At 39.9% G+C, this 25,282-nt stretch overlaps 2 protein-coding genes across 2 annotated transcripts in view; both read left to right on the top strand.

Annotated features, from left to right (window-relative positions):
* TBPL2 (TATA-box binding protein like 2) overlaps positions 1-22,659 on the top strand; it is a 35,946-nt gene extending 13,287 nt beyond the window's left edge. The window contains 6 exon segments of the mRNA XM_046647716.1: positions 43-135; positions 2,192-2,284; positions 5,731-5,777; positions 5,780-5,897; positions 10,223-10,317; positions 22,583-22,659. Of these exon segments, the coding sequence (XP_046503672.1) occupies positions 43-135; positions 2,192-2,284; positions 5,731-5,777; positions 5,780-5,897; positions 10,223-10,317; positions 22,583-22,659 (523 nt within the window).
* Positions 22,660-24,997: 2,338 nt separating this feature from the next.
* Positions 24,998-25,282, top strand: part of ATG14 (autophagy related 14) — a 37,290-nt gene continuing 37,005 nt past the window's right edge. The window contains exon 1 of the mRNA XM_046647233.1: positions 24,998-25,218. Within this exon, the coding sequence (XP_046503189.1) occupies positions 24,998-25,218 (221 nt within the window). The remainder of the gene's footprint in view (positions 25,219-25,282) is intronic.

Raw genomic sequence — 25,282 nt, 5'->3', positions numbered from 1 at the left:
TTTGTATGTGATATAGTTTTCTAAATTGACTCATTTCTTTAGGAATGTAGTTTCCACTGCAAACCTGGCCTGTAAACTGGATCTGAAGAAAATAGGTCTGAGTGCAAAAGCAAAAAATGCAGAATACAACCCCAAGGTAAGATTTCTCAGTATTCCTTTTGACAATTAGCTTCTGTTTAGACTTGCTTTCCTTGATATGATCATGATATTGACTCATTCCTTTGTTTTTATTTTTAAAAAAGAAAAAATTTGTTAGCAAAAAGCTTTTGGCAACTCAAAAGCTTAATTGCCTCATTCTCTGTTTTGAAGTTTTAAAAAATACTCTCATTCTCTGCTGAATAAAGCAGCGCTGAGCAGCTCCTGCAAGTGGAGCTCTTCCCCTGTCATCCAAAAAGAATTTTCCATATGACGATTTTCAGCCTGACTATGGGGATGTTTTTTAAAATGTTGTCATGTTTCTGGAAATAATTTTTTTTAAATGTTGTCCCACCTAGCTGACACTTTTTTCCATTTACAGTTTCTCTTATTTGAGAAAGCTAAATTGTTTAAAGTGTCAAGTTCAAGCTTCTACTTACTAATACAGGTTCAGGGATTTTTTGCCTCAAAGTTTAATAAAATCTAGTCTTTCTTGTGTCTTTCCAAGGCCAGCTATCCCATTTGCAATGCTCTATTTAACTAGGAAGTAGATTTGCTAATTCAATCAACATTTCATGATTTGGTGGCTCTGTGCTTAGGAGTGCAAAGGTGAGTAAGGCCTGGTCCTCACTGGGAGAAAGGTCACTGTATTGGGTGATGGAGGATTTACGGAGTTAGATGAAAAAGATCATATTAGTAGGCACCCAGAGGACCTTGCCGGTATCACCTGTTTCTGGATTAAGTATTTGTTTTTCCTTATGTGGTAGTGTTGTTACTGACATTTGAATTTAAGTATTACCTGAATGTTCTCCAAATGCAATATAGCTTTCCTTTTTGTATTTCATGCAGCTGGCTATGGTGAGAACAGGGACAGAGTGATGAGCTAGGATTCTTATGGCTGCAGCAACGATTGACCGCACTATTGACCAATCTGCATTTTAAGTCTGTTTTATTCTACATCATCCTCAGCTCTCCATTCATTTTATTTCTGTCTACAGGATATATCCAAACTTGGACTTGACAGCCAAAGAAATTCTGGCTTGGCACTTAACCTGCCTTAAGAATTTAACAAAGCGAATACCAGGTGGGACTGCTGCGTCTTTAGGAAACACTTAGAAACATTATAGGACTGGACCAACTCTGCGGAGGTTCCTTTACTGTCTGTCTGTCAACACTTCAAATCTGAAATGGCCAGTCTGTGGAGTGATCTACGGTCCTGTGGAGTAGCTTTGACCCGTGGAACTTGTAGTCTTGCATAGTACCCGCCCGTTTCCATCCCAGCTTTCTGGGAGAGAGAAGGGAAGGGAAAGGGTCTGTGAAGGACGAGTAGGAGAAGCAGGTCATTTGGTGACATGTCAACGCGGCGGGCCAGTAGTGCTCAGCCACCCCCTGCTTCAGCACCACCTGGAGGCCTTGCCGATGCTGCTGGTCTGAGGAGAACTCTGGCAGGCAAGAACTTAACAAATGGACTTTTTGTCATTCATCCTCAGCGAGCCTATCAATATATGTATTCTATTCTGTATTTTGGCTGCTTTTTAGTACCCTCTAGAGTCTTGGTGAGCTTATAACATACTTCATACTCTTTTTTTTTTCAAAGATTCTTTGAAAGAAAAAGGAAGTATTTCAAAGTGAAAAGCACAGAGTTGGATTAGTGGTGGTTTTAAATCTCAGCTTTACCATTTCCCGTGTAGTGGGGGAAGTTAAATAACCACTTAGCTTCCCTGTGCACTAAATGGGAATAGTAATGGACTCGACTTAGTCCTGGCATGAGGATAAATGAGAGAAGACCCATAAAGCCTTTAGCATGGGGCCTGAAACATAACACTCCTATTTTAGCTTTACTGTTACTATTCTTACCTGTTTCTCATAAATACGTTTTAGAATCATGATCATTTTTGTTAAGTAATCTCAATGTGGGGGAATGGACCCAGATATTTTTTAGTTTTCCCATCCAATTTCAGTTTATTCAAGACTGTGTTCTTGCCCAGCTCAGCTTTTCAACTGGAATGGTATTAACTCCTGGCAGAGGCTAACGTCTTTCTGGCTTCTGTGTATGAAGATTTGCTGCTGTCACAATGAGGGTCTGCGAGCCCGGGACAGCAGTCCTCACGTTTAGCTCTGGGAAAACAGTCTGCACAGGAGGCAGGAGGTATGAGGAGCCACCGTCCTCCACCACCAGACAGGTAATTCGGTATGTAAAGCAAGGAAGGACAGCGTTAATGCTCTAAAACACATGGCACAAGCAAAATATTTTTCTTTGCTGAAGAGTTAAATTCATGACATGCAAAATTTTGGGTTAAAAACATTCGGCCGTATAATACTGACTTCTATCCTGCTTTCCAGTGCCCCCTGTTAAACCGAGGAGGCTTCTCTAGCCCGGTACAACTTGTTTTTAAGGTACATTAAAAAAAAAAAAAAAGCTGCAGAAGGGATAAAGCCTGTTGTAGGCCTGGGGAAAAAGTTTTTGTGTACTTTCCTTGTTGAAGATAAATGGATAAGACTTTTTGAAGGAGGGAAACGAGACATTTCTTGACCATCAGCTTGAGCCTTAGCTCAGGAGGCATCTCTTCACAGGCTCGTCTTTCCTGTCTCATGCAGAGGTACCCTGTGCTCATGGAGAGCCTGCCACCTAAAATGGTAGTGGAAGAGCTGCCCTTCCCTCTAAGCGTTAAAAGATGAGTAGCAAATTGTCCTCCTGAAAGGTTATACTGATTTCTTCTTGCTCTAGAGATGTACAAAGTACGCATTTTCTCTGATGAACTCTGGGTGTTCATATCCTTTTTTATATTTGCCCCAACTTGCTTGGCAAAAAGTTACATTGTTTTAATTATATATCTTTGATTTACTAGTGACACTAACGTTTCCTAAGCACATAAACTGCCCACTGTGTCTTTTGCCCACTAATCTATAGAGACATTTGTCTTTTAGTATTTAAGTATTTTCACCATTTTATACCGTAAACATCTTTCCCCAGATTAATGTTAATAGTGTTTTACGAGTTCTTTTTTTACAAAATTAAATTTTTTTGTGTGTATACTCAGTCTATCCAGCTTTTTCTTTGTGATTTCAACATTTGGCTTCATGCTTAGGAAGGCATTCTCCACACACAACATTATATAAACATTGACCTCCATGTATTTTTCTGGTCTTTTTTAGGTCCTGCTTTGTATTAAAGAAAGGAGGTTGATGTTTTGATTTATCTAGAGCTTTCTCTGGATGATGGAAAAGATCTATACCTGTGCTGTCCATTGTGGCAGCCACTAGTCACATGTGACTGTTGAGCACAAATGGAGCTGATAGAACAGAGGAACTGAATATTTAATTTTAATTCACTTAAAATTAAATAGCCACATGTGGCTAGTGGCTATCATATTGGGCAGAGCAGGTCTAGAATTTTATTTCAATCTAAGAGAAATAATTTTTTTTCAAATGGCCAGTCAGTGCCCTGATACACTTATTGAAGAATCTATTCTTACTCCATTTTTTCCCCCACCTGTTTTTACATGCGAATTTCTTTACATGCGTCTGAGTACATTTCTGGCCCCTTCTGTTGATCTGTGTATCCTTTGACCTGGAAATCTCCATTTTAAAGTCATTATTGGACAACTCTGCAAGATATCTGCAAGGATGTTCATTTCAGCATTGGTTAAAATGTGGAAAACAAATATCTAGTAATAGATTAGGTCATAAAATACAATCGTATCTTGCCATTAAAACACACACGTGTATTGAGTTGGAAGAATGGTCACATCACGTTAAGTTCAGGGAGGCAGGCAATTAAATTGTAGGCTTATTATCCAAATTTTGCTTTAGAATATGTTCATGTTACACACACATTCACGAGTATCTTTCCCAGTCTGAATTTATCTGGTTCCTAAAATCTGATACTGAAAGTTTGGACAGTGAGTTCAGACAATAAGAGATAAGTATTTCTTCTTGAGTTTTGGATAGAGAGTTGTGAAAGTTTGGTTGTTAGTGTAAGAGATGTCAGAATTATTTCCATAAATTTATCCCAACCTATTCTCTTTAGATGTAATAACCAGAGTTTGCATAGTGAGAGATACCTGTGTTTGCATAGGAAAAGTGCAGAAGGGTCATTTATCAGTGGGTATCACTGCTGGGGGTGACATTTCAAGATTCTTAATCTATTTTCTAATGTGTGTACAAGAGCATGTATATGGGCTTTGTTAGTTGTCTGAATGGGGATTTCTTTGCGATAGTCACAGCTAATATCTCAAGAAACTACAGGACTATGCAAACTCTTGAAATTTATATCATTAGCATTTATAAACATTGTAACTATGTTATAGTTATATAGTTATAACATTAGCACTATGGGAAATGTAATGGGCCATTTAGGTGAAATGTTTTTCAAAATGGAAACAGTTTATTTCACCGCTAACGCGGCCTCATGGCATTGCTAGGGACATTTCAGGAGTTAGAAGTGGATGAGGAGATTCAACGTGAAGTGAGGTGAAGTATGTGAAATAATTAATACACACACGAGAGGGGGCAGTGTTGACAAGGGTCTCGATGGGAAAGAGAACTGACCACTTCCTTGGGTCAGGAGACAAGTTCAATCTGGCTTTCCTTTCAGGTGCCTCTGATTTTCGACTTAAAGGTATGGACAACCCGTAAGAGAGGGCAGAGTTCACATGATTTGCTCACCCTGTTTGGCAACCCCTATCACTCATTGTTTTGCTTTGCCAGTGACCATGGAAAAGTATCTAATGAAAAATAAAGCTCAAATCTCAGGACTTCACATTCTCTGACATGGATTTCGGGTGGGAGTAGGACAAACACTTAGAAGAAAGTGCCCACAAAGTCAGATGAATTTCTTTTTTCCTTATGTTGGGTATGAATTGAATGACAATTGTGTGAGAAAGCCTCAGCAAAATTGGGCAGGTTTGAAGTATATTTTAAGGTTTTTCTTTTTCTTTTTCTTTTTTTTTTTTTAACAATTTGTCCCTTAAACACCCAAGTCCTGACATCTTGTCTATGCTCCTCACTTGGCACATATCTTACTTCCTCATGTTGGGTTTTTCTGTATGCATGTGTCCTTATTTTTGTTGCCACTGTTCCCATCTAAATGGCACACACTTGTAGACCAGACAGATGGTCCTCAAAGTTTAGTGAGCATCACAATTGTTGGAGGGCTTGTTAAAACACAGATGGCCCGGCCCCACCCCCCCAGTGCCTGCACATCTGGCTGGGGCCTGGGACTCGGCATTTCTAAGTTCTAAGGTGGTGATGCTGCTGCTGATCTGAGCACACACTTTGGGAAGCAGTGGAATAGTTGATTTTATCTACTAGCACTTACAAGTCAAAGAAAAAAATACCTTGTATGTGAGAGGTGACAAATTAAGACAGAAATCTGTTTATGATTCAGTTCCACAACTGTATGTTGTACTATGTGCTAAGGACAAAAGTAGAGGAAGTAGGTCCTTGTCCCACGAGTCTACAGGTTAGTAGTGTACATTGAAAGATAAGCATGGTGCAGATGCCAAAAATACAATCAGAAGTGTGTGAATACAGCACAAGGAGTGTGGAGGACATGGTGATTAAGACTTCTTTCACGCATTTGCCCCTCCCCAGTGAAGAGCAGTCTTGACTTGCAGCGAGAAAGTTTGCTCGTGTGGTACAGAGCTTGGGTTCCCTGCCAGATTCCTCGATTTTAAAATTCAGAACCTGGTTGGAAGCTGTGATGTGAGATTTCCCACCAGGCTGGAAGCTTCGGTGCTAACCCATCAGCAGTTCAGTAGGTATGGTTGTTACATAACTTAACTTGGAGTTTACCAAGCTATTAAAGTTGTATTATGGGCTGATTATATAATGTATCTTACAAAGTGTAAATTTTTTTAAAGGCACAGTAGGTGAAAGGGTTAAAATGCTATGCCTAAGTCCTCGTTGATTACCATGTGTCCAGTCTTTTGAAATAGTGGGTCTCAAAATTAGATTGCATAGTCATCACTTGGACAGCTTATTAAAACTCCTGCCTGGGCCGTATTACTAGACGGTGCTTGAGTCTGCATTTCTAATGAGCTCACAGTTGATGCCAGTACTGCTGGCCAGAGGCCTACACATTGAGACCCACTGATGTACAGATTTCTAAAACACGCACACCTGCCTTGGGGGTGGCAGTTGTGGGAGGAGAAGGGGTATGAGATGGAGAAGGCAAGTTTGAAGGGGCTGACAGCTGGTAAGAAGAGAGAGGATTAGAGAGAAGACAAAGTATGGCCACAGCACCTTCTGTGAAGGCAATCCTATCTAGTTTTTGCCCTGCTGAGTTTGTTTGAGGGTTTTCTTTTTGTCTGTAGCTGTAACTCCTACTGCAATTTCTCCCTTAGCATATTTTCATTCCTCGGGGAGTATCTCCAGCCTGCCTAGCTTCTTCAAATGTCACTTCCCATCCCAACAGCAAACGCTCCGCCTCTTCCTCCATCAGCTGCTTTGGTAGTCAGGCCCTGGAGAGCAGCGACGGAGCTTGACTGATCAACACCAAATCTCACCGCCCCTTGGGAGATACACTTGGGCCAAGGCCCTTGAACTGGCTTAGAATCGCAGATGCTCTTCAATTGTTTTCATCTGGCTTGAACTTAACTCCTTTCACTCAACACTCTTCCTTCTCTGTGCCTTTGAGCAATCGTTCTGTTTAATAGATTGGATAGGGCTCATACAGCTGTGCTTTGACACCTGACCTGAACAGAAGTTTAAAGTTGCTTAATTTTTCCCCAACTTTTAAAAAACTTTAGTTCATTCTGAGATTTAGCTTTTATGATATTCTTCAGGGAGTGTTTATTTTCCCCTTAATTGTATGTTCTTTTTTCCACTGCATCAATTGTTTTTTCAACATATGCTTATTGAGTGCCTATGGAGGACCCATTGAGTTCACTGGGAAGCCCCCCATGCAAGACATGTTGCTTCTGTAGGTATCTTCAATCTTGGGATAATTTGTAGATTCGTAGTAAAACATTTATTTTTAAGAGTCTCTGTTCAGCCACATGCCCCTAAATGCTCTCCATTCAGCCTCCAACCTTAGGTTATGGATTACAATTCCAGTATGTGTATTCGTGACATGGGGGCGTTAAAACACCTCTTTCTCAGCAGGTTTTATCTTTAAAATGAGGCCCTTCTTTAATTGTCTGTAGCCCTGTGGAGATGATGCCACACATCAGTTATCATTATCAGGTCAAGTTTGCCTAATGTTAAAACCTCAAGTTCATTTAATTTCCCGGGTTTTACAAATTTGTATTTATCAGCATCTGACAATACAAATATCTTCCTTGTTACTGGGCACATTCCTCCATCAATCTTTCTGTGCCATTATTGTTTTCCCTGAGCATTTTTCTCCCTTCCCTTCAATTTTAAAATCAAAGATATCCTGATAATAAATATTTCTGAAATGAGTAAAATCTAGGTGGCTACTGTGTAGCAGGTGCTACAGTGATGGTGACAATCAAGACAGCCATGGTCCCTTGCCCTTATGGAGTTCACTATCTAAAAGAAGACAGACAAGCCAACAACAGTAATGAAATACGGTAAGTATGAAGGTGAACACCCCTTGGCATGCTATGGTACCCTGAAGCAGGATAGATGCTTAATGTAATGGGGGAAGCGTGGAGGTCAAAGAAGACTTCTTTAGGGAAGTGACATTTAAGCTGAGACTTGAACAATGAGTCAAAGTTAAGTTGGCCAAGAGATTGGCAGGTATTTGTTATTCTCCATCCTCATGAAGTGAGGCAGAGAATAAATAAAATGAAGTAAATCTCTAATTGGGAGATCATGATGCTGGTACGATAAAACCAGTTTCTGAAAGCCAAACGCAGTTCACCGTCATTTATATACTTTCATTTTCTCTTTTCCCTCTCAGAGTCCTAAGATTCAGTTGGAAGACCAAATGGAAACATTCCTTCCGTGCCCCCAGGCTTCGCTTTCTTGGCTCACACCTCTTAGTTCCCAGAGGCGTTTTCCAGGGCTCCAGCTAGTATTGTGTTTCCCCAGTGTTGGGAAGTGGCTAGTGGATAGAAGTCTTGACTCGATAGAGCGATGTCCTGGAAAGACAGGTCCACCTACAGCAATCTGCATGTATTTTAGAAGGGTCGCCTCACCACTGTGATGCATCCTTCTGGTGCCAAGAAGAGGTTTTAGATCTGCTGTTGCATGGGTCTTCTCCATCGCAGAGTGGAATGGAGTTTTCCATGTGGGCTGAATTCACCCCTTAACTGCAAAGATTCATGTGTATTACTCTTTGACATCAGTATTAAAATGATCTTTTCGGACACCATGCCTTCTCAGAGAAGGGAAACAATAGAAAGAATAAACAAATGGGACTTCATCAGATTAAAGAGCTTCTTCAAGGCAAATGAAAACAGGATTGAAACAAAAAAACAACCCACTAACCGGGAAAAAATATTTGCAAGTCATATATCTGACAAAGGCTTAATATCCATAATGTATAAAGAACTCTCGCAACTCAACAACAAAACATCAAACAACCCAATCAAAAAATGGGCAGGAGACATGAACAGACATTTCTCCAAAGAAGATATACTGATGGCCAATAGGCACATGAAAAGATGCTCATCATCGCTGATCATCAGGGAAATGCAAATCAAAACTACACTAAGATATCACCTTACACCTGTTGGAATGACAAAAATATCTAAAACTAATAGCAACAAATGTTGGAGAGGTTGTGGAGAAAAATGAACCCTCATACACTGCTGGTGGGAATGCAAACTGGTGCAGCCACTATGGAAAACAGTATGGAGATTCCTCAAAAAATTAAAAATAGAACTACCATACGATCCAGCCATCCCACTACTGGGGATTTATCCAAAGAGCTTGAAGTCAGCAATCCCAAAAGTCCTATGCACCCCAAGGTTTATTGCAGCACTGTTTACAATAGCCAAGACGTGGAAGCAAGCTACGTGCCCATCAACAGACGAATGGATAAAGATGTGGTACATATATACAATGGAATACTACTCAGCTGCAAAACAGAACAAAATCATTCCATTTGCAATAACATGGATGGACCTTGAGGGAATTATGTTAAGTGAAATAAGCCAGCGAGAGAAGGATAATCTGTGTATGACTCCACTCATATGAGGAATTTAAAATTATGGACTAAGAACAGTTTAGTGGATACCAGGGGAAAGATGGGGTGGGGGGTGGGCACAAAGGGTGAAGTGGTGCACCTACAACATGAATGACAAACATTAATGTACAACTGAAATTTCACAAGATTGTAACCTATCAATAACTCAATAAAAAAAAAAAAGATTCATGTGTATTATAGTGTTCCATTTCTCAGATTTCTTCTTTTTCTTATACATATGTTCTACACTAGTTTTGTTTTGGTTTTTCTTGGAATAACTTTATTTTATTGGCTTCCTTTTATCTCCTGACTTCTTTTTTGCAGGCTCCTCAAGCCTTCCCAGTTCTCTCTCCTCTTCTCATGGAGTGTGGAGCAGCAGTTCTTAGCCCTGTCTTCCTTTGTTCTGTGGAGAAGCCAGCTTCCATGTAGTAGTACTATTTATAGGAGTGAGTTACTATTTATAGGAACAAATTCTGAATTTTAAAGCTTGGGATAATTCCGTTTTCTTTCTTTATACAGCACCTGTCCAAGGACAAATAACACTGGTCTCGAAAATTGTTTACATTCTATCTGCTAAAAATGTTAACTTTAGCAGCTCATAAATGCATACAAATTGTGCTCATTATTGGGGAACGTGGAAAATTTAGAAAACGTGTTCATATATTTTTCCTGATAGACTTTTTGAAAGACAGAAAACATTTAACCAACAAGATCTTAATGCATTAAATCTGATCCCCGAATTTCTAATAGCTTAGGATGACTTGCACTTGAAAAAATATTATGACCAAAAATGAATTCTGTTTTGACTGCCACAAGAAACTACCTAGGACACTCAAGACTACTTTTATCGAGATGGCCAGAAGGTTTTTGGTAAAATACCTTCTTAAAGCTGCTTTAATATGCAGCTTTAACATACTGGGTCTTGACTCTTACGGGAGAGTAGTTGAACAGAGCTATTTTTAACTTTTTCCTTTTATATCTTAACAGTTATGAACCTAAACTATTTCCTGGCCTTATTTATAGAATAGTAAACCCATGAGTTGTGTTGATTATCTTTGTATCTGGAAAAGTTGTGTTGCTAGGTAAGTTCTAAGATTATTTTCTGACTTCCATAAAATTCAATATCTATGAGTGTGCTTTGCTTTTCCTTTTAAATAGCTTGTTCACCATTATAAGGTAATTTTTGCTATTATAGAATACCTGGAAAAAATGAAAAGTAGAAAGGAATATAATATCATGCATCTGTCCCAATGCCCAAAACAATGTAACTTTTTTGTGTGTTTTTATGTCACTTTGATGTGTACTTTCATCTTTACATCCTGCCTTTTTATCAGCCAATATAACATATGTAGCTTAACTCATTGTTACAAACTCTTCACGAAGGCTTTTAATGGGTGCACAATGTTCTAACAAGGGGTCAGCAAACCTTTTTCTGTAAAGGGCCAAATACTAAATATTCTAGACTTTGCATGTCCTGGGGTCTCTGTCACAACAACTGAGCTCTGCCATTGAGGTGTGAAAGTAGCTGTCGACATTGCTTCAAGGAAAGGGCTCTGAAATGGGAATTTAATATCATTCATATAATTTACTTGTGTCATGGAATATTCTTCTCCCCCCACCCCATGCCCCAACCATTTCAAATATAAAAATCATTCATAGCTCACAGGCTGCAAAAACAGGCAGCCGACTGGATTTGGCCAGCTGGCCTCAGCGTCCTGACCTCTGTCCTTACATGTCATTGCATCTGAATTCTCCCATCATCAGGTGCTTAAATGTCCCTTCTTTGTTTGCTGCTTATAAATGACACAAACCTTTGGCTATTTTCGTGTGTGGAGAATTATTTTATTAGTGTGGATGCTCAGAAATGGAACTTTTGTTCAAAGACATGACTGTTTTTAAGGTTCTTAGTACAAATTACCAAATTGTTTTTTAAAGGCATGTACAATGCGGTTCTCCTGTATCATCTATTCCTACCAGGAATGTGTCTAAATATCTTTACAACCCTCAGCAGCATTCAAACAAAAGGTACGAAAGAAAACTTTGTGTAAGTGAGATGATCTCAGCGCTTCACCTCCCTGTAGTCAGCAATGCACATGGACCGCTGTCCAACACATCCAGCCAACAGCGTTTGATCTTTTGTAAATAGCTTGCACGTAACTTATTCCTATATCTACCTAGTTTTCATTAGTTGTTTTTACTCTACGGATTTGTATGAGTGCATCATAATATGAAAAATAATTACTCTTTGTTACATGTGTGACTTTTTCCAGTTGCCTTATTTTTACATAAAGAAGGTTTTAAAAATTCTGGAGGTAAATGGTTGAGACTCTTTTCCATACAGTTCTACTGAAGTTTGCTATTTTTGTCGGATTCTGTATGAGTTTTTACACATTTACTCTTCTGTACCAAGATGAGTGCCTATTTTATATGGCATGAGCCAAATTGATTAGGCCTCACCCCCAAGAAGCTAGCCAGTCATCTTAACATGACACATTCTTCTCCTCATTATTAATTTGTGATGACTCCTTTTGACCTTTATTTTTATATAAAGTTCTCTTTTCCAGGTCTGTCTTTGCTCCAGAATCACACTGTGATAATCCTCTCATGTTTATCCTATTGTAAAAATGTGCTTTGATTCTCATGGTCTCTATATCCGATAGGACCAGTTTCCCTTCATTGCTTCTCTTTTTGTTTCTTGGCTCCTATCAACTATTTATTCTCTCAAACAAACTTCAGAATTTTATAAAATCTTGCCCCATCTAGAAAATATTGAGATTTTTGCATTACCTGAGTTAATTTGAGAAAAATTGATAAAGTTATTGTTCAGTATCCAAAAACATGGAATGTCTGCTCTTAAATGTTCTTTTAGAATTCTCAGTAAAGTTTTATAGTTTGTTTTCTCTCAAAGAAATAACTAATGTGTGTTCAAAGTGGGGAAAGCCTGTTGAGAATTCAAAACCTTTTGAATACCACAAAGCTACAGTTCTTCAAATGCCACCAATTTAGAGTCTTGAATAATTAAGAGCTCCTGGGGATGAACCAAGTTCACCTCTACGTGTCCTGAAGGAAGGGGGAGCCTGCCAAGTAACTTGAATAGCTACATACATTGAAGGCAAATATATGCCCTACTTAAGGAAACAAACTTTTCAAGACCTATGGAGGGATACTCTCAAATATGTGCTATGTCGTTCCCAATTAGTCTTATTAAAGTGCAAATGGCCAGGACAGGCTAAGTTCCCACTATAGGTACACAGAAACAAGTTTCTTTCAATATCCTTAATTCCAACTAGCTTTCCCACTTACCCCAAATTAAAAGGAAGAAAAATACTTTCATGTACACATTTGCTGGAAGGTTCAAATCACAAAAGTAAAGAATTGTCAACACGCAATACTGAAGACCATACAATACACTTCCCTTAAAATTTATTAATGCATTCAGCACACAGAACAAGCAAAGTTAAATTTCTTTGTTCTTGCAAGATATAGACCATCGTTTTTGTGGAGGAGGGGAGTGAGCTGTATTAACTGAAATCCAAATTTCTGCTTATATTATGAAGTGAAAGCCAGTCAATGTCTTACTACTGAAATATGAATAATTTTCATCTATTAGGATTTTTCCTTGTTTATGCCGTATTGCCTTTTTTTTTAATATTGAGGTAACATTGGTTTATAACATTACATAAAGTTCAGTTGTACATCATTACATTTCGATTGCTGTGTAGATTACACCATGTTCACCCCCAAAGACTAACTACCATCCATCACCACACATGTGACCAGTCAGCCCTTTCTCCCTCCTCCCCGCCCCCTTCCCCTCTGCTAACCACCAGTCTAATCTCTGTATCTATGTGTGTGTTTGTTGTTGTTTCTATCTTCTATTTATGAGTGAGCTTATTCAGTATTTGACTTTATCCCTCTGACTTATTTTGCTTAGCATATAGTCCATCCACGTTGTCGTTAATGGCAAGATTTCATCTTTTTTATGGCTGAGTAGTATTCCATTGTGTATATATACCACATCTTTTTTATCCATTCCTCCCTTGATGGGCACCTAGGTTGCTTCCAAGTCTTGGATATCATGAATAATGCTGCAGTGAACATAGGGGTGCAGGTATCTTTATGCATTCATGTTTCCATGTTCTTTGGATAAATACCCAGCAGTGGAATAGCTGGATCATATGATAGTTCTATTCTTAATTTTCTGAGAAATCTCCATACTGTTTTCCATGGTGGCTGCACCAGTTTGCATTTCCACCAGCAGTATGTGAGGGTTCCCTTTTCTCCACATCCTCTCCAACACTTGTTATTTCTTGTCTTGTTAATTATAGCCATTCTGATGGTCATGAGGTGGTATCTCATTGCAGTTTTGATTTGCATTTCCCTAGTAATTAGTCATGTTGAACATCTTTTCATGTGCCTGTTGGCCATCTGTATATCTTCTTTGGAAAAATGTCTATTCAGATCTCTTGCCCATTTTTTAATTGAGCTGTTAGTTTTTTTGTTGTTGAGATGTATGAGTTCTTTATATATTTTGGATATTAACCCCTTATCTGATATATGGTTTGCAAATATCTTCTCCCAATTGTTGTCTTTTCATCTTCTTGACGGTTTCCTTTGCTGTGCAGAAGCTTTTTAGTTTGAGGTAGTCCCATTTGTTTATTTTTTCTATTGTTTCCCTTGCCTGGTCAGACATGGTATTTGAAAATATGCTGCTAAGACCAATGTCAAAGAGCATATTGCTTATGTTTCCTTCTAGAAGTTTTACGGTTTCAAGTTTTACTTTCAAGTCTTTAATCCATTTTGAGTTAATTTTTATATATGGTGTAAAATAATGGTCTACTTTCATTCTTTTGCATGTGGCTGTCCAGTTTTCCCAACACTGTTTACTGAAGAGACTTCCTTTTCCCCATGGTATGTTCTTGGCTCAATTATCAAAAATTAGCTGTCCATAGATTTGTGGGTTTATTTCTGGGCTCTCGATTCTGTTCCATTGATCTGTGTGTCTGTTTTTGTTCCAGTACCATGCTATTTTGGTTATCAAAACTTTGCAGTATATTTTGAATTCAGGCAGTGTGATACCTCCAGCTTTGTTCATTTTTCTCAGGTTTCCTTTGGCTATTTGGGGTCTTTTGTTGTCCCATATAAATTTTAGGATTCTTTGTTCTATTTCTGTGAAAAATGTCATTGGAACTTTGATAGGGATTGCCTTGAGTCTGTAGATTGCTTTAGGAAGTATGGACATTTTAACTATGTTAATTTTTCCAACCCAAGAGCATGGAATATCTTTCCTTTTTTTGTGTGTATTTTTCAATTTCTTTTAACAATGTTCTATAGTTTTCAGTGTACAGGTCTTTTGCTTCTTTGGTTAAATTTATTCCTATGTATTGTATTCTTTTTGTTGCAATTGTAAATAGGATTGTATTCTTGATTTCTCTTTCTGCTACTTCATTGTTAGTGTATAGAAATACAAATGATTTTTTTATGTTGATTTTGAATCCTGCAACTTTACTATATTCATTTATTATTTCATGGGTTCTTTAGGGTTTTCTATATATAAAATCATGTCATCTGTAAATAGTGACAGTTTCACTTCCTATTTTCCAATTTGGATCCCTTTTATTTCTTTTTCTTGCCTGATTGCTCTGGCTAGGACTTCCAATTCTATGTTAAATAAGAGTGGTGAAAGTGGGCATCCTTGTCTGGTTTCTGTTCTGAGAGGGATAGCTTTCAGTTTTTCTCCATTGAGTATGATATTAGCTGTGGGTTTGTCATAGATGGCCTTTATTATGTTGAGGTACATTCCTTCTATACCAATTTTATTCAGAGTTTTTTTTTAATCATAAAAGGATGCTATATCTTGTCAAATGCTTTCTCTGCATCTATTGAGACGATCATGCAATTTTTATTCTCCATTTTGTTAATGTGGTGTATCACGTTGATTGATTTGTGGATGCTGAACCATCCCTGCATCCCTGGAATAAATCACACTTGATCATGGTGTATCATCTTTTTAATGTATTGTATTCGATTTGCTAGTATTTTCTTGAGGACTTTTGCATCGATGTTCATCAGTGACATTGGTCTGTAATTTTCCTTTTTTGTTTGTTGTCCTTGTCTGGTTTTGGTATCAGGATAATGGTGGCCTCGTAGAATGAGTTAGGAAGCTTTCTCTCCACTTAAATTTTTTGGAAGAGTTTGAGAAGGATGGGTATTAATTCTCCTTTGAATGTTTGGTAGACTTCACCAGGGAAGCCATCTGGTCCTAGACTCATATTTTTTGGGAGGTTTTTGATTACTGTTTCGATCTCCTTACTGGTGATTGGTCTATTCAAGAAGAAATTCTCTATTTCTTCTTGATTAGTTTTAGAAGGTTGTATGATTCTTAGACTTTATGTATTTATTCTAGATTATCCAATTTGTTGGCATGTAACTTTTCATAATATTCTCTTATAATCTTTTATATTTCTGAGGTGTCCATTGTCATTTCTCCTCTTTCATTTATGATTTTATTTATTTGAGGCTTCTTGCATTTTTTCTTGGTGAATCTAGCTAAAGGTTTGTCAATGTTGTTTATTTTTTCAAAGAATCAGCTCTTAGCTTCATGGATTTTTTCTATTGTTTTTTAATCTCTATTTCATTTATTTCTGCTCTGGTTTTTATTATTTCCTTCCTTCTACTGATTTGGGGCTTTGTTTGTTCTTCTTTTTCCAGTTCCTTCAGGTGCCCACTTAGATTGTTTATTTGAGATTTCTCTTGTTCGCTGAGGTGGGTCTGTATTGCTATAACCTTTCCTCTTAGAACTGGTTTTGCTGTATCCCATACATTTTGGCATGTCATACTTTCATTTTCATTTGTCTCCAGGCATTTTTTCATTTCTCCTTTGATTTATTTGTTGACCCAACAGTTGTTCAGTAGCATTTTGTTTAATCTCCACATATTTGTGGCTTTTCTAATTTTCCTCCTGTACTTGATTTCTAGTTTCATACTGTTGTGGTCAGAAAAGATGCTTGGTATTATTTCAATCTTCTTAAATTTATTAAGACTTGTTTTGTGGCCTAATATGTGGTCTATCCTGGAGAATGTTCCATGTGCATTCAAAAAAAATGTGTATTCTGTGGTTTTTGGATGGAATATTCTGTATATATCTTCTAGGTCCTTCTGGTCTAATGTATCCTTACTGATCTTCTGTTTGGATGATCTATCCATTGGTGTAAGTGGAGTGTTAAAGTCCCCTACTATTATTGTGTTACTGTCTATTTCTCCTTTTATGTCTGTTAATAATTGCTTTATATATTTAGGTGCTCCCATGGTGGGTGCATAGATATTCACAAGCATTATATCCTCTTGTTGGATTGTTCCCTTTATCATTATGTAATGCCTGTCTTTGTGTCTTGTTGCAATTTTTGTTTTAAAGTCTATTTTGTCTGATGCAAGTATTGCTACCCCAACTTTCCTTTCATTGCCATTTGCATGGACTGTCTTCTTCCATCCCTTCATTTTCAATATGCATAATGCAAAGAAGTGGCAATTTGATGGGTCCAGCCCCATGGCCGAGTGGTTAAGTTCATGCGCTCTGCTTCAGTGGCCCAGGGTTTCACTGGTTCGGATCCTGGGTGCGGATATGGCACTGCTCGTCAGGCCATGTTGAGGCCGCGTCCCACATGCCACAACTAGAAGGACCCACAACTAAAATATACAACTGTATACTGGGGGAGATTTGGGGAGAAAAAGCAGAAAAAAAAGAAAAGAAAAGATTGGCAACAGTTGTTAGCTCAGGTGCCAATCAAAAAAAAAAAGAAGTGGCAATTTTTTTTTTCTTTTCTGCTTTTTCTCCTCAAATCCCCCAAGTACATAGCTGTATATCTTAGTTGTGTGTCCTTCTAGTTGTGGCATGTGGGATGCCACCTCAACGTGGCCTTATGAGTGGTGCCATGTCCACGCCCAGGATTCGAACTGATGAAACCCTGGGTCGCCGAAGCAGAGCGTGTGAACTTAACCACTCGGCCACGCGGCCAGCCCCCTGAAGTGGCAATTTGAAACCACTGTATCACAAGCCCTTTGCAGGGTCTCTGAAAACAATTTATCCATGTAAAATTGTCTTACTCCTCTAAGGTGCCAAAGCTGCAGCCACCATAACCAAGCCTACATCTGAATGTTCTAATTATTGTTAAGTGAGCCAAGGGCCAAGAGGACCTACTTTCCTACCTTGTCATGGCCCCTGACAGCAAAAAGCAATGGGACCTGGGCCAAGCTTAACACTGTTGTCCCAGGTCCATGCTGCTTTTCTATGGCTGGCGTGACATTTAGGACTCTTTTTTTTTTTCTCTCAAACCACAGTAAAATTAATAGTATGGCCAGGATCTGCTGGAATAATATATGATGAACAGCAGATATGTTAATTTTCACTTCTAAGATCAGACATAATAGAGTTAACATATTTGGGGCACTCATGTGACAGGCACTGTGGTAAGTAAGAGTTTTTATGTGGGTTCTAGTTAACTCTGTGAGGCTGTACTTATTATCTCAGTTTCCTCACCTGTAAATGGGGACAATGGAGAGGTTAAGTAGCTTTAGCGACGTCACACAGCTGCATGTGCTGCAGCACAGGCGGTCACTCTGCCTCCAGAGCCCACCCTCTGCACGTGCTTGCCCGGTCCCCCAGCTCTTTGGATGTCTGTGGAAACTCCTGTATGGTTGTTGGACATCTTCTCCTTAATCCTCCTTGCCAGCTAAGGAGTGAGAAATACTGTCTTAGTGGGGAGAGGCAGCAGGTGTGCTGGCTAAGAGGCTGGTCTCTGGTTGTCCAGTGTGAATCCTGGCTTTTCCACTTAGGCTGTATGAACTTGGGTGAGCTTCACTTCCCCACTTTGATTTCCACCTGTGCAAACGGCAGGTGGCCTTGGAAGCTACCTGCTAAGCGCTGTGAGGAGGCAGAAAACCCGAGCCTGGCATATGGGAGCCGTGGGATCAATGTTAGCGGTTATTACCTTGGAGAAAGCCCACTCTTCGTGTTTTCTCCCTAGCATTGAAAAAGACTGGAAATGTGCTGTGATGCCTTGCCCTGCCAATGGGAATATGAAGTCTAAAGAGGGTTTAATAAAATGCTTCACATTTACTTATTTTTCTCTAGCATAAAGGACTAAGAAGCTGGGGCTTTGTTACTGAAGGTCACTCTCAGCCAGCCAGATATCAGGGGTTCTTGGAAACAGCTAGGTCAGAGGGCAGCATAAAAATGACCAGACTTCTTAGCAAGTGGACCAGAGAGAGCAGAACATCCCTGTTGGTTGTTCCCGGGGATCCCCCACTAATGGCAAGCTTGTATATGCCTCAAAACATGTACTTTGAGGGTTTTGTGCTGGGTCTTTTTCAAATTGTAATATTTTCACTTGTGCGCACACACACATGGTATCACTTGAGAAAATATGTGTAGTTGTGACTTTGTGTAAGAATAGAATTGGCAAATCCAAGCAGTATTGGAAATTAATATTTGGGCTGGCTAAGGGGTAGGGATGAGCTTACAAACCTTATTGACAGGTGATAGATATTTCATAAAATGTAGGTGTGTCCCAGGTATGCATACTGTTTTAGGTGCTGAGGGGGAAAAGCGGACAGAACACACGCCCCGGCTGGCAAGAAACCAGCCAAGTGAAGGAGACAGATGTAAACAAACTATGTGATGCTGCCTCTTACAGAACCAAATGATAAGCCTGGTGTCCTCGGCCTAGCTGCCCAACACCCTAATCCTGAAGCACATTTTCTAGGGCAATAAAATTGCTTAGGTTTTGTAAAATGTTATGATTTACAGAGGGCTTTTTACAAACATTTGCTCACATAACACTTATAGTACCCCCATGGGAAGGTTATTGTCCTGAGTTTACAGGTAAGAAACAGAAGCGCAGACATTAAGAAATTTGCCTGTTATTTCAAACCTAGTTAGTGGGAGAGCTGGTATTTGAGTGAATATGGTTTGATATCAGAGCCAGTCTTTTCTCCAGGGCAGCAGCCACAGAATTTCCACCTCTGTCACCATGGAATAGTGTTTATCCCCCAAAGTCATGATTATTATTACCTGAAGGAAAGGACTGACAAGTTTTGCTTAAAAGGTGAGGGTCATCTAATCCGACTCTGGTGCTACAAATTGGGATGTTTGATTATAGATTGATTATTAATAGGACTATGGGACCAATTTAGGTTCTCTTAAAGTTTTGATGCCAATATTTCATTGAGGAAATATTTGACTAAATCCCCTCATTGGAACACCCAGTTACAAATCCTGGCAATGTTTATTTGATGACTTCTGGTGTAAAGGAAGGAACTGGATACACGAGGTCTTCTCCCATAGCTGCTACTCATGCTTCAGGGGAACTTCAACATCTTGGGCCTCATTTTCCCACATAGGAAATGAAAAAATTGTACTAGATAATTTCCCTAAAGCCCTTTTGTGTCTAAAGTTGTTTTTCTATGATATAAAATAATGGTCACTTTCAGTGTCGGTTTCCTCTTGGGTGATGGGTGTTTTCTGCTCTCCAGGAGGTGCGAGATGCTGGACTCTTTTGGGCTTGAATGCAATGCTCTTGGGTATGATTTTTTTTTAAGTGTTATGAAAAAACTAAAGTACATAGTTACCCAAAATGCTAGACCCACACACTCTGTTCCTCAATTCAATATAAAAAGAACCTTGGTTTGCGGGAAGTGGAGGGGATGTGTGTGTTGCTATACCTATTATACTTGACTGTCTCCTAAGAAGAAGGCTGCTGCATTCAAATGTATCCAGCAGCTGAAAAAGTCCATCAAACCAGAGGCAGAGTTTTTTATAATGATGTTTTACTTACTGCTTCCCCAACTAACTGTTTGGTTTCTACAAATCAATCTCTTTAGAAACTAAAATTTAAGGGGCTGGCCTCGTGGCCGACTACTTAAGTTCACGCCTCCGCTTCAGCAGCCCAGGCTTTCATGGGTTCGGATCCTGGGCACGGACATGGCGCTGCTCATCAGGCCATGCTGAGGCGGCGTCCCACATAGCACAACCAGAAGAACCCACAACAAGGATATACAACTATGTACTGGGGGGATTTGGGGAGAGAAAGCAGAAAGAAAAAAAAAGATTGGCAACAGTTGTTAGCTCGTGTCAATCTTAAAAAAAATAATAAACTAAAATTTTAGTGCTGTAACTAAAATCTGCTGAGTGTTAGGGGTTTTCCTGATCCAGAGGTACAGTTTGTCGCCCACGTCAGGGACTCGCCCTCCTCCCCACCCACATCTTTAGGGGCGGAGATTCACAGATAGTACACTCTTTGGCAATGAATAAGTAACTTTTTGCCCTTACCTCTCAAAACATTTTTAAGTTCATAAGGTCTTCATCTTTGTTTCTTAAAAAAAATTTTTTTTAATTTATTGAGGTGAAATTCACATAACATAAACTTAACCACTTTAAAGTGAACAATTCAATGGCATTTAGTACATTCACAATGTTGTGCGAATACCACCTCTATCCAGTGCCAAAACATTTCTAGTACTCCAAAATAAAATCCCATCTCATTAAACAGATTCTCCCTGTTCCTCCCCGCCCCCAGCCCCTGGCCACCACTCATCTGCATTCTGTCTCTATGGATTTACTTATTCTGGAGATTTCATATAAATGGAATCATACCATTTGTGACCTTTGGTGTCTGGCTGCTTTCACTTAGCATGTTTTTGAGGTTCCTCCACATCGTAGTATGTATCAGTACTTCATTCCTTTTTAAGGCTGCATGATATTCCATTGTGTGTATATATCGCAGATTTGTTTATCCATTCATCTGTTGATAGACACTTGGGTTGTTTTCACTTTTTGGCTATTGTGAATAGTGCTGCAATGGATATGCACCTACGTGTGCTATTTGTCTGAGTGCCTGTTTTCAACTGGGGGGTATATACCCAGGAGTGGAATTGCTGGCTCATATGGTAATTCTTATTTTAATAGTTTTGAGGAACTGCCAAAGTGTTTTCCACAGTAGCTGAACCATTTTACATTCCCACCAGGAGTGTATGAAGATTCCAGTTTCTCCTTATCTTTGCCAACATTAGTTATTTTCCATTTTTTAAATTACTATTATAACTTATCCTTGATTCTGAATCCTGATTTCTACCTGCTTTTCAAATCTGCTGACCCTCTTTTTGGTAATTCCCTCCCATTACTACTGTAATTAAACCAGATAACCACTTCTCATGTGTCATTTCTGCCCTCACACTGAGCCTTCCTCCTTTCTAACTTTATAGCTCTCAAGGAAGAGTCTTTATTAACTTGAGCTATTTTCTTTTTCTCTGCATGCTAGCAGTTTTTATATTCTTTTCATTAATATCCTTGCCTCCTGCCCAATAATATCAGATAATAGTTTCTTGATTAGCTGACAGCTCCATATAAACTCCATAAGCTCCATAAGCACTACCAGTCTGTAACCCTTAGCATGATGTGTCTGCAGTTTTGAAGGTGGAAATAGTTAGTGGTGGGTGGTGGTGAGAGATGACTAGGGACTGATTGATATTATCTCTCAAGGGTGAGGACTGTGTCTAACTCATGCTTTTATCCTCTTTAACCCGTAGGGCAGTAATGTTAAAGTTAAAGATTCCTTGAGGGGCCGGCCCGTGGCAGAGCGATTGAGTTCCCGCACTCTGCTTCGGTGGCTTGGGCTTTCGCTGGTTTGAATCCTGAGCGTGGACATGGCACCGCTCATCAGGCAGCGTCCCACATGCCACAGCTAGAAGGAACCACAACTAAAAATACACAACTATGTACCAGGGGGCTTTGGGGAGAAAAAGGAAAAATAAAATCTTAAAAAAAAAAGATCCCTTGAAACTTGAGACTCTAAAGGTGACAATGGTACGGTTTTCCCCTCTACTAATCTCTTCCCATACACTGAAATGTGAAACAGCTCCAGTTTGTCTCACTCTGTTAGTTAATGCTAGGGAACTGAGATAACTAGAAATGAACAGAGCAAAGGAAGTCCCTTTTGCAGGTAGCTGAGTGCCCACTGGTGCTGCTGAAGGTCATGTTCTGTGGTCACATTCATGGCACAGTAAGAGAGAACATTCCATATTTTATACTGCACCCTGTGAGGCTAAAAAATGAACTGATGCACCCACGAAGTGGGAGTACTGGCAAACCCTGCTCTAGGGCATGTGTGTGTGGGAATATGACTGTAGTCACTAAATTCTTTTCCTTACCAGGAATAAATGTCACTTGTCAGGTACACCTAAAGAGGGGTCATCATATTAAAGTAATTTGAGATAACAATGAAATTTTAGTTTTAAGAAAATTTTGGTATTGTTTTTATATTAAACTTTATATAAACTTGGGTTTCTTTACAGATGCCAAAGAACGTTCTGAGATCTGTGAAGCATTTGAAAACATCTATTCTATTCTGAAGAATTTTGAAAAAGCCTGAGTATATCATTCCACACCTCATGGTGTATTGGTTTGAATAGGTGCATAAGCCCAGCACAGAAATGGCTGGGTTGTAGACGCTCCCTGCACATTTTGAGTTTACCTATTACAGAGTGAGCCTGTGAAGAACCATGCCTAAGAAATGAAGAAACGTTGTTTTCAAAATGACTTGTTTGTTATCTTAAAGATTGAACAAGTAAACTTATTTCAGAATTTTAGAGAGTTAGGGCCTTGCTAGAATGATATTGTAGCATCATTAAAATTTAATGCTCTGCTTTTGTTAAAGATGCACATTAATCTGTTTTCTGAAAATTCATAGCAATATACAGAAATTTGAAATAACTGCATAATATAGATAATATTTGTAATGTCCTCTAGCAGGACAGAAATTTGTCTATTTTTTGCCTTTTAAAATATTAAGTAGATAATCTTGGCCATTAGGTACAGCCACTGTACTGTGAAGGATCCTATCAGAATACAAATGAAACAGGAAAATCTGAAACCTTAAGAAAAATTAAATATCTTTTTGTTTGACGTGATCAGTGAAAATTATTTCTCTCACTTATAAATCTTAAACTTCCAGGAACTGTTCAGTTTTAGTATAAGCTTTACCTTGAAAACAGGGTAGGGTCTTTTTGCTTTTTTCATACTCTCATAATCCTATGTAATTGTGTTAAAATAGACCTGATAAGACTAAGAGGATGGAGTAAAGGGTTCAGATTCAAGATCTAATTAGGTTGTGGAATCCTCAGCATTTGCCAGAGATGTGGAGGTTAACAGAGGGGGATGGGGCTGACAGGACTCATGGCTCTTGTTTGCAAGAGCTCAGTCATTGTCTTTCACCAAGATGAGGACAAACATTTGTGTGGAGGGAGAGTCAGTTTCCAACATGCTGAGTTAATGGTGGCCACCAGCTATAAAGTGGTACATCACTTTGTACCTCGCAGGCAGTTATGAATCTGGGTATGGAACTTGGGAGAGAAGTCCCGGCTGGAGAGAGAATTTAGGATAGTCAGCAATTGACAGTGTCAACTTAAAAAGCAAATTTGCCTGTTACTTTATCTCAATTTGCTGGAGTAGCCAAAAGAATTGCAATTTGGGGTGTGCATGCCACGGCCAAGCATAGGCAAATCCAGAAAACAAAGGAGGGAAGCCGCCTTTATAGAGAAAAAAGGGGGAGGCGAGAGGGGCTGTTCTAAAGCAAAGCCCGTTGGGGGAAAGCAGCAGTTCAGGCAGGAAGACTCCTCTCTGGCTGAGCCGTTGCTGCCGGGAGAGAATCTCCCCCCAGCGGTGAGGCAGTTTTACCTCCCGGGAAGACGCAGGCCTCCGCTCAGCCCTCTCGCTTCCCGCGGGGGGACGGTGACCATGTGCAATGGGGCCTGAGAGCTCCCCCTGCAGGCCTCCCTAACTCCAGTTTAGTTAAGGTTTCTTTTATTCATTTCCACAACAGCCTACCAAAACAATCCTTGAGAATCACTAATGTAGATAGTTTGACCTATATGCCCACTTTTCTTTTTTCCTTCTGTAGTTTAGAGGCATATTCAGCACTAATTACTCTGATTTAATACTCTGACTCATCCAATTTACCTCCAAAGGAAAACATTTGGAGGAATCTACTTTCTAGGTTAAATTCCACCTAGTTCGAATTTTTTCTCAGAGCATGGGAGGAATGTTAGACATTAATTTAAAATTCACTTTTCAGAAAGCTACAACTTTGATTCCCACAGCCAGTACTGTTGTTTCCACTGGCTAACTATTTTCGATCAAGTACTATCGGATTACTATTACACGTATTTACTTTTTAATCCTCACGATGTCAGGTAGGTAGTGTAATGATCTCCATTTAATGGATAAGAACACAGGCACAGAGAGGTTAGGAATTTGCCCCAAACCACACAGCTATTAAGGAGGTGGGTGGACCAAAATTCAAACTCTCTCCAAGACCCAGCCCCCTCACCCAGCTTCGTTGGCTGCAGTTTTAGCCAAATTTAAAAGCATCCATAGCGAATTACAGAAATTCCTCTATTTTGTTCCCAATCCGTTTTCCCAGAATCCTTAGGGCATTGTATCACTATCTCTTGCACAAGTTTGGGGCGTTCGCTGGCAGCCGGGGCAGCACCCAGCGGCCGAGGACGTCTGCCCGGCTGACTCGCCTCTGTAACATAAGCCTCCCCCTTCGCGACGCCGCCCTCAGCGGTCCAGTAGGGCACGGGGCCGCGCTCCGGGGGCGGGGGCGGGGCCTGAGGCGGGGTTAGCCCCTCCCTGGCCCCGCCCCCTCGCCCGGCATGCACCTGGTTGAAAACAAAATCCCACGTGACTGCCTCTGCTCTCAGGCTATCATGGCGTCTCCCAGTGGGAAGGGAGCCCGCGCGCCGGAGGCTCCTAGCTGCGGGCCGCGGCCGCTCGCGCGGGACCTGGTGGATGCTGTCGACGACGCAGAGGGACTCTACGTGGCGGTCGAGCGGTGTCCGCTGTGCAACACTACCCGCCGCCGGCTGACCTGCGCCAAGTGCGTCCAGAGCGGCGACTTCGTCTACTTCGACGGCCGCGACCGTGAGAGGTATGGCAGCCGCCACGGCCCGATTGTTTCCTTTCCCGGCTGTCTCCTGAAGCTGGGCGGCTGG

Source organism: Equus quagga, chromosome 20, assembly GCF_021613505.1.
Source record: "Equus quagga isolate Etosha38 chromosome 20, UCLA_HA_Equagga_1.0, whole genome shotgun sequence".
Taxonomy (NCBI): Eukaryota; Metazoa; Chordata; class Mammalia; order Perissodactyla; family Equidae; genus Equus; species Equus quagga.
Note: the sequence above shows the minus strand (reverse complement) of the source record. Positions and strands in the feature narration are given on the sequence as shown.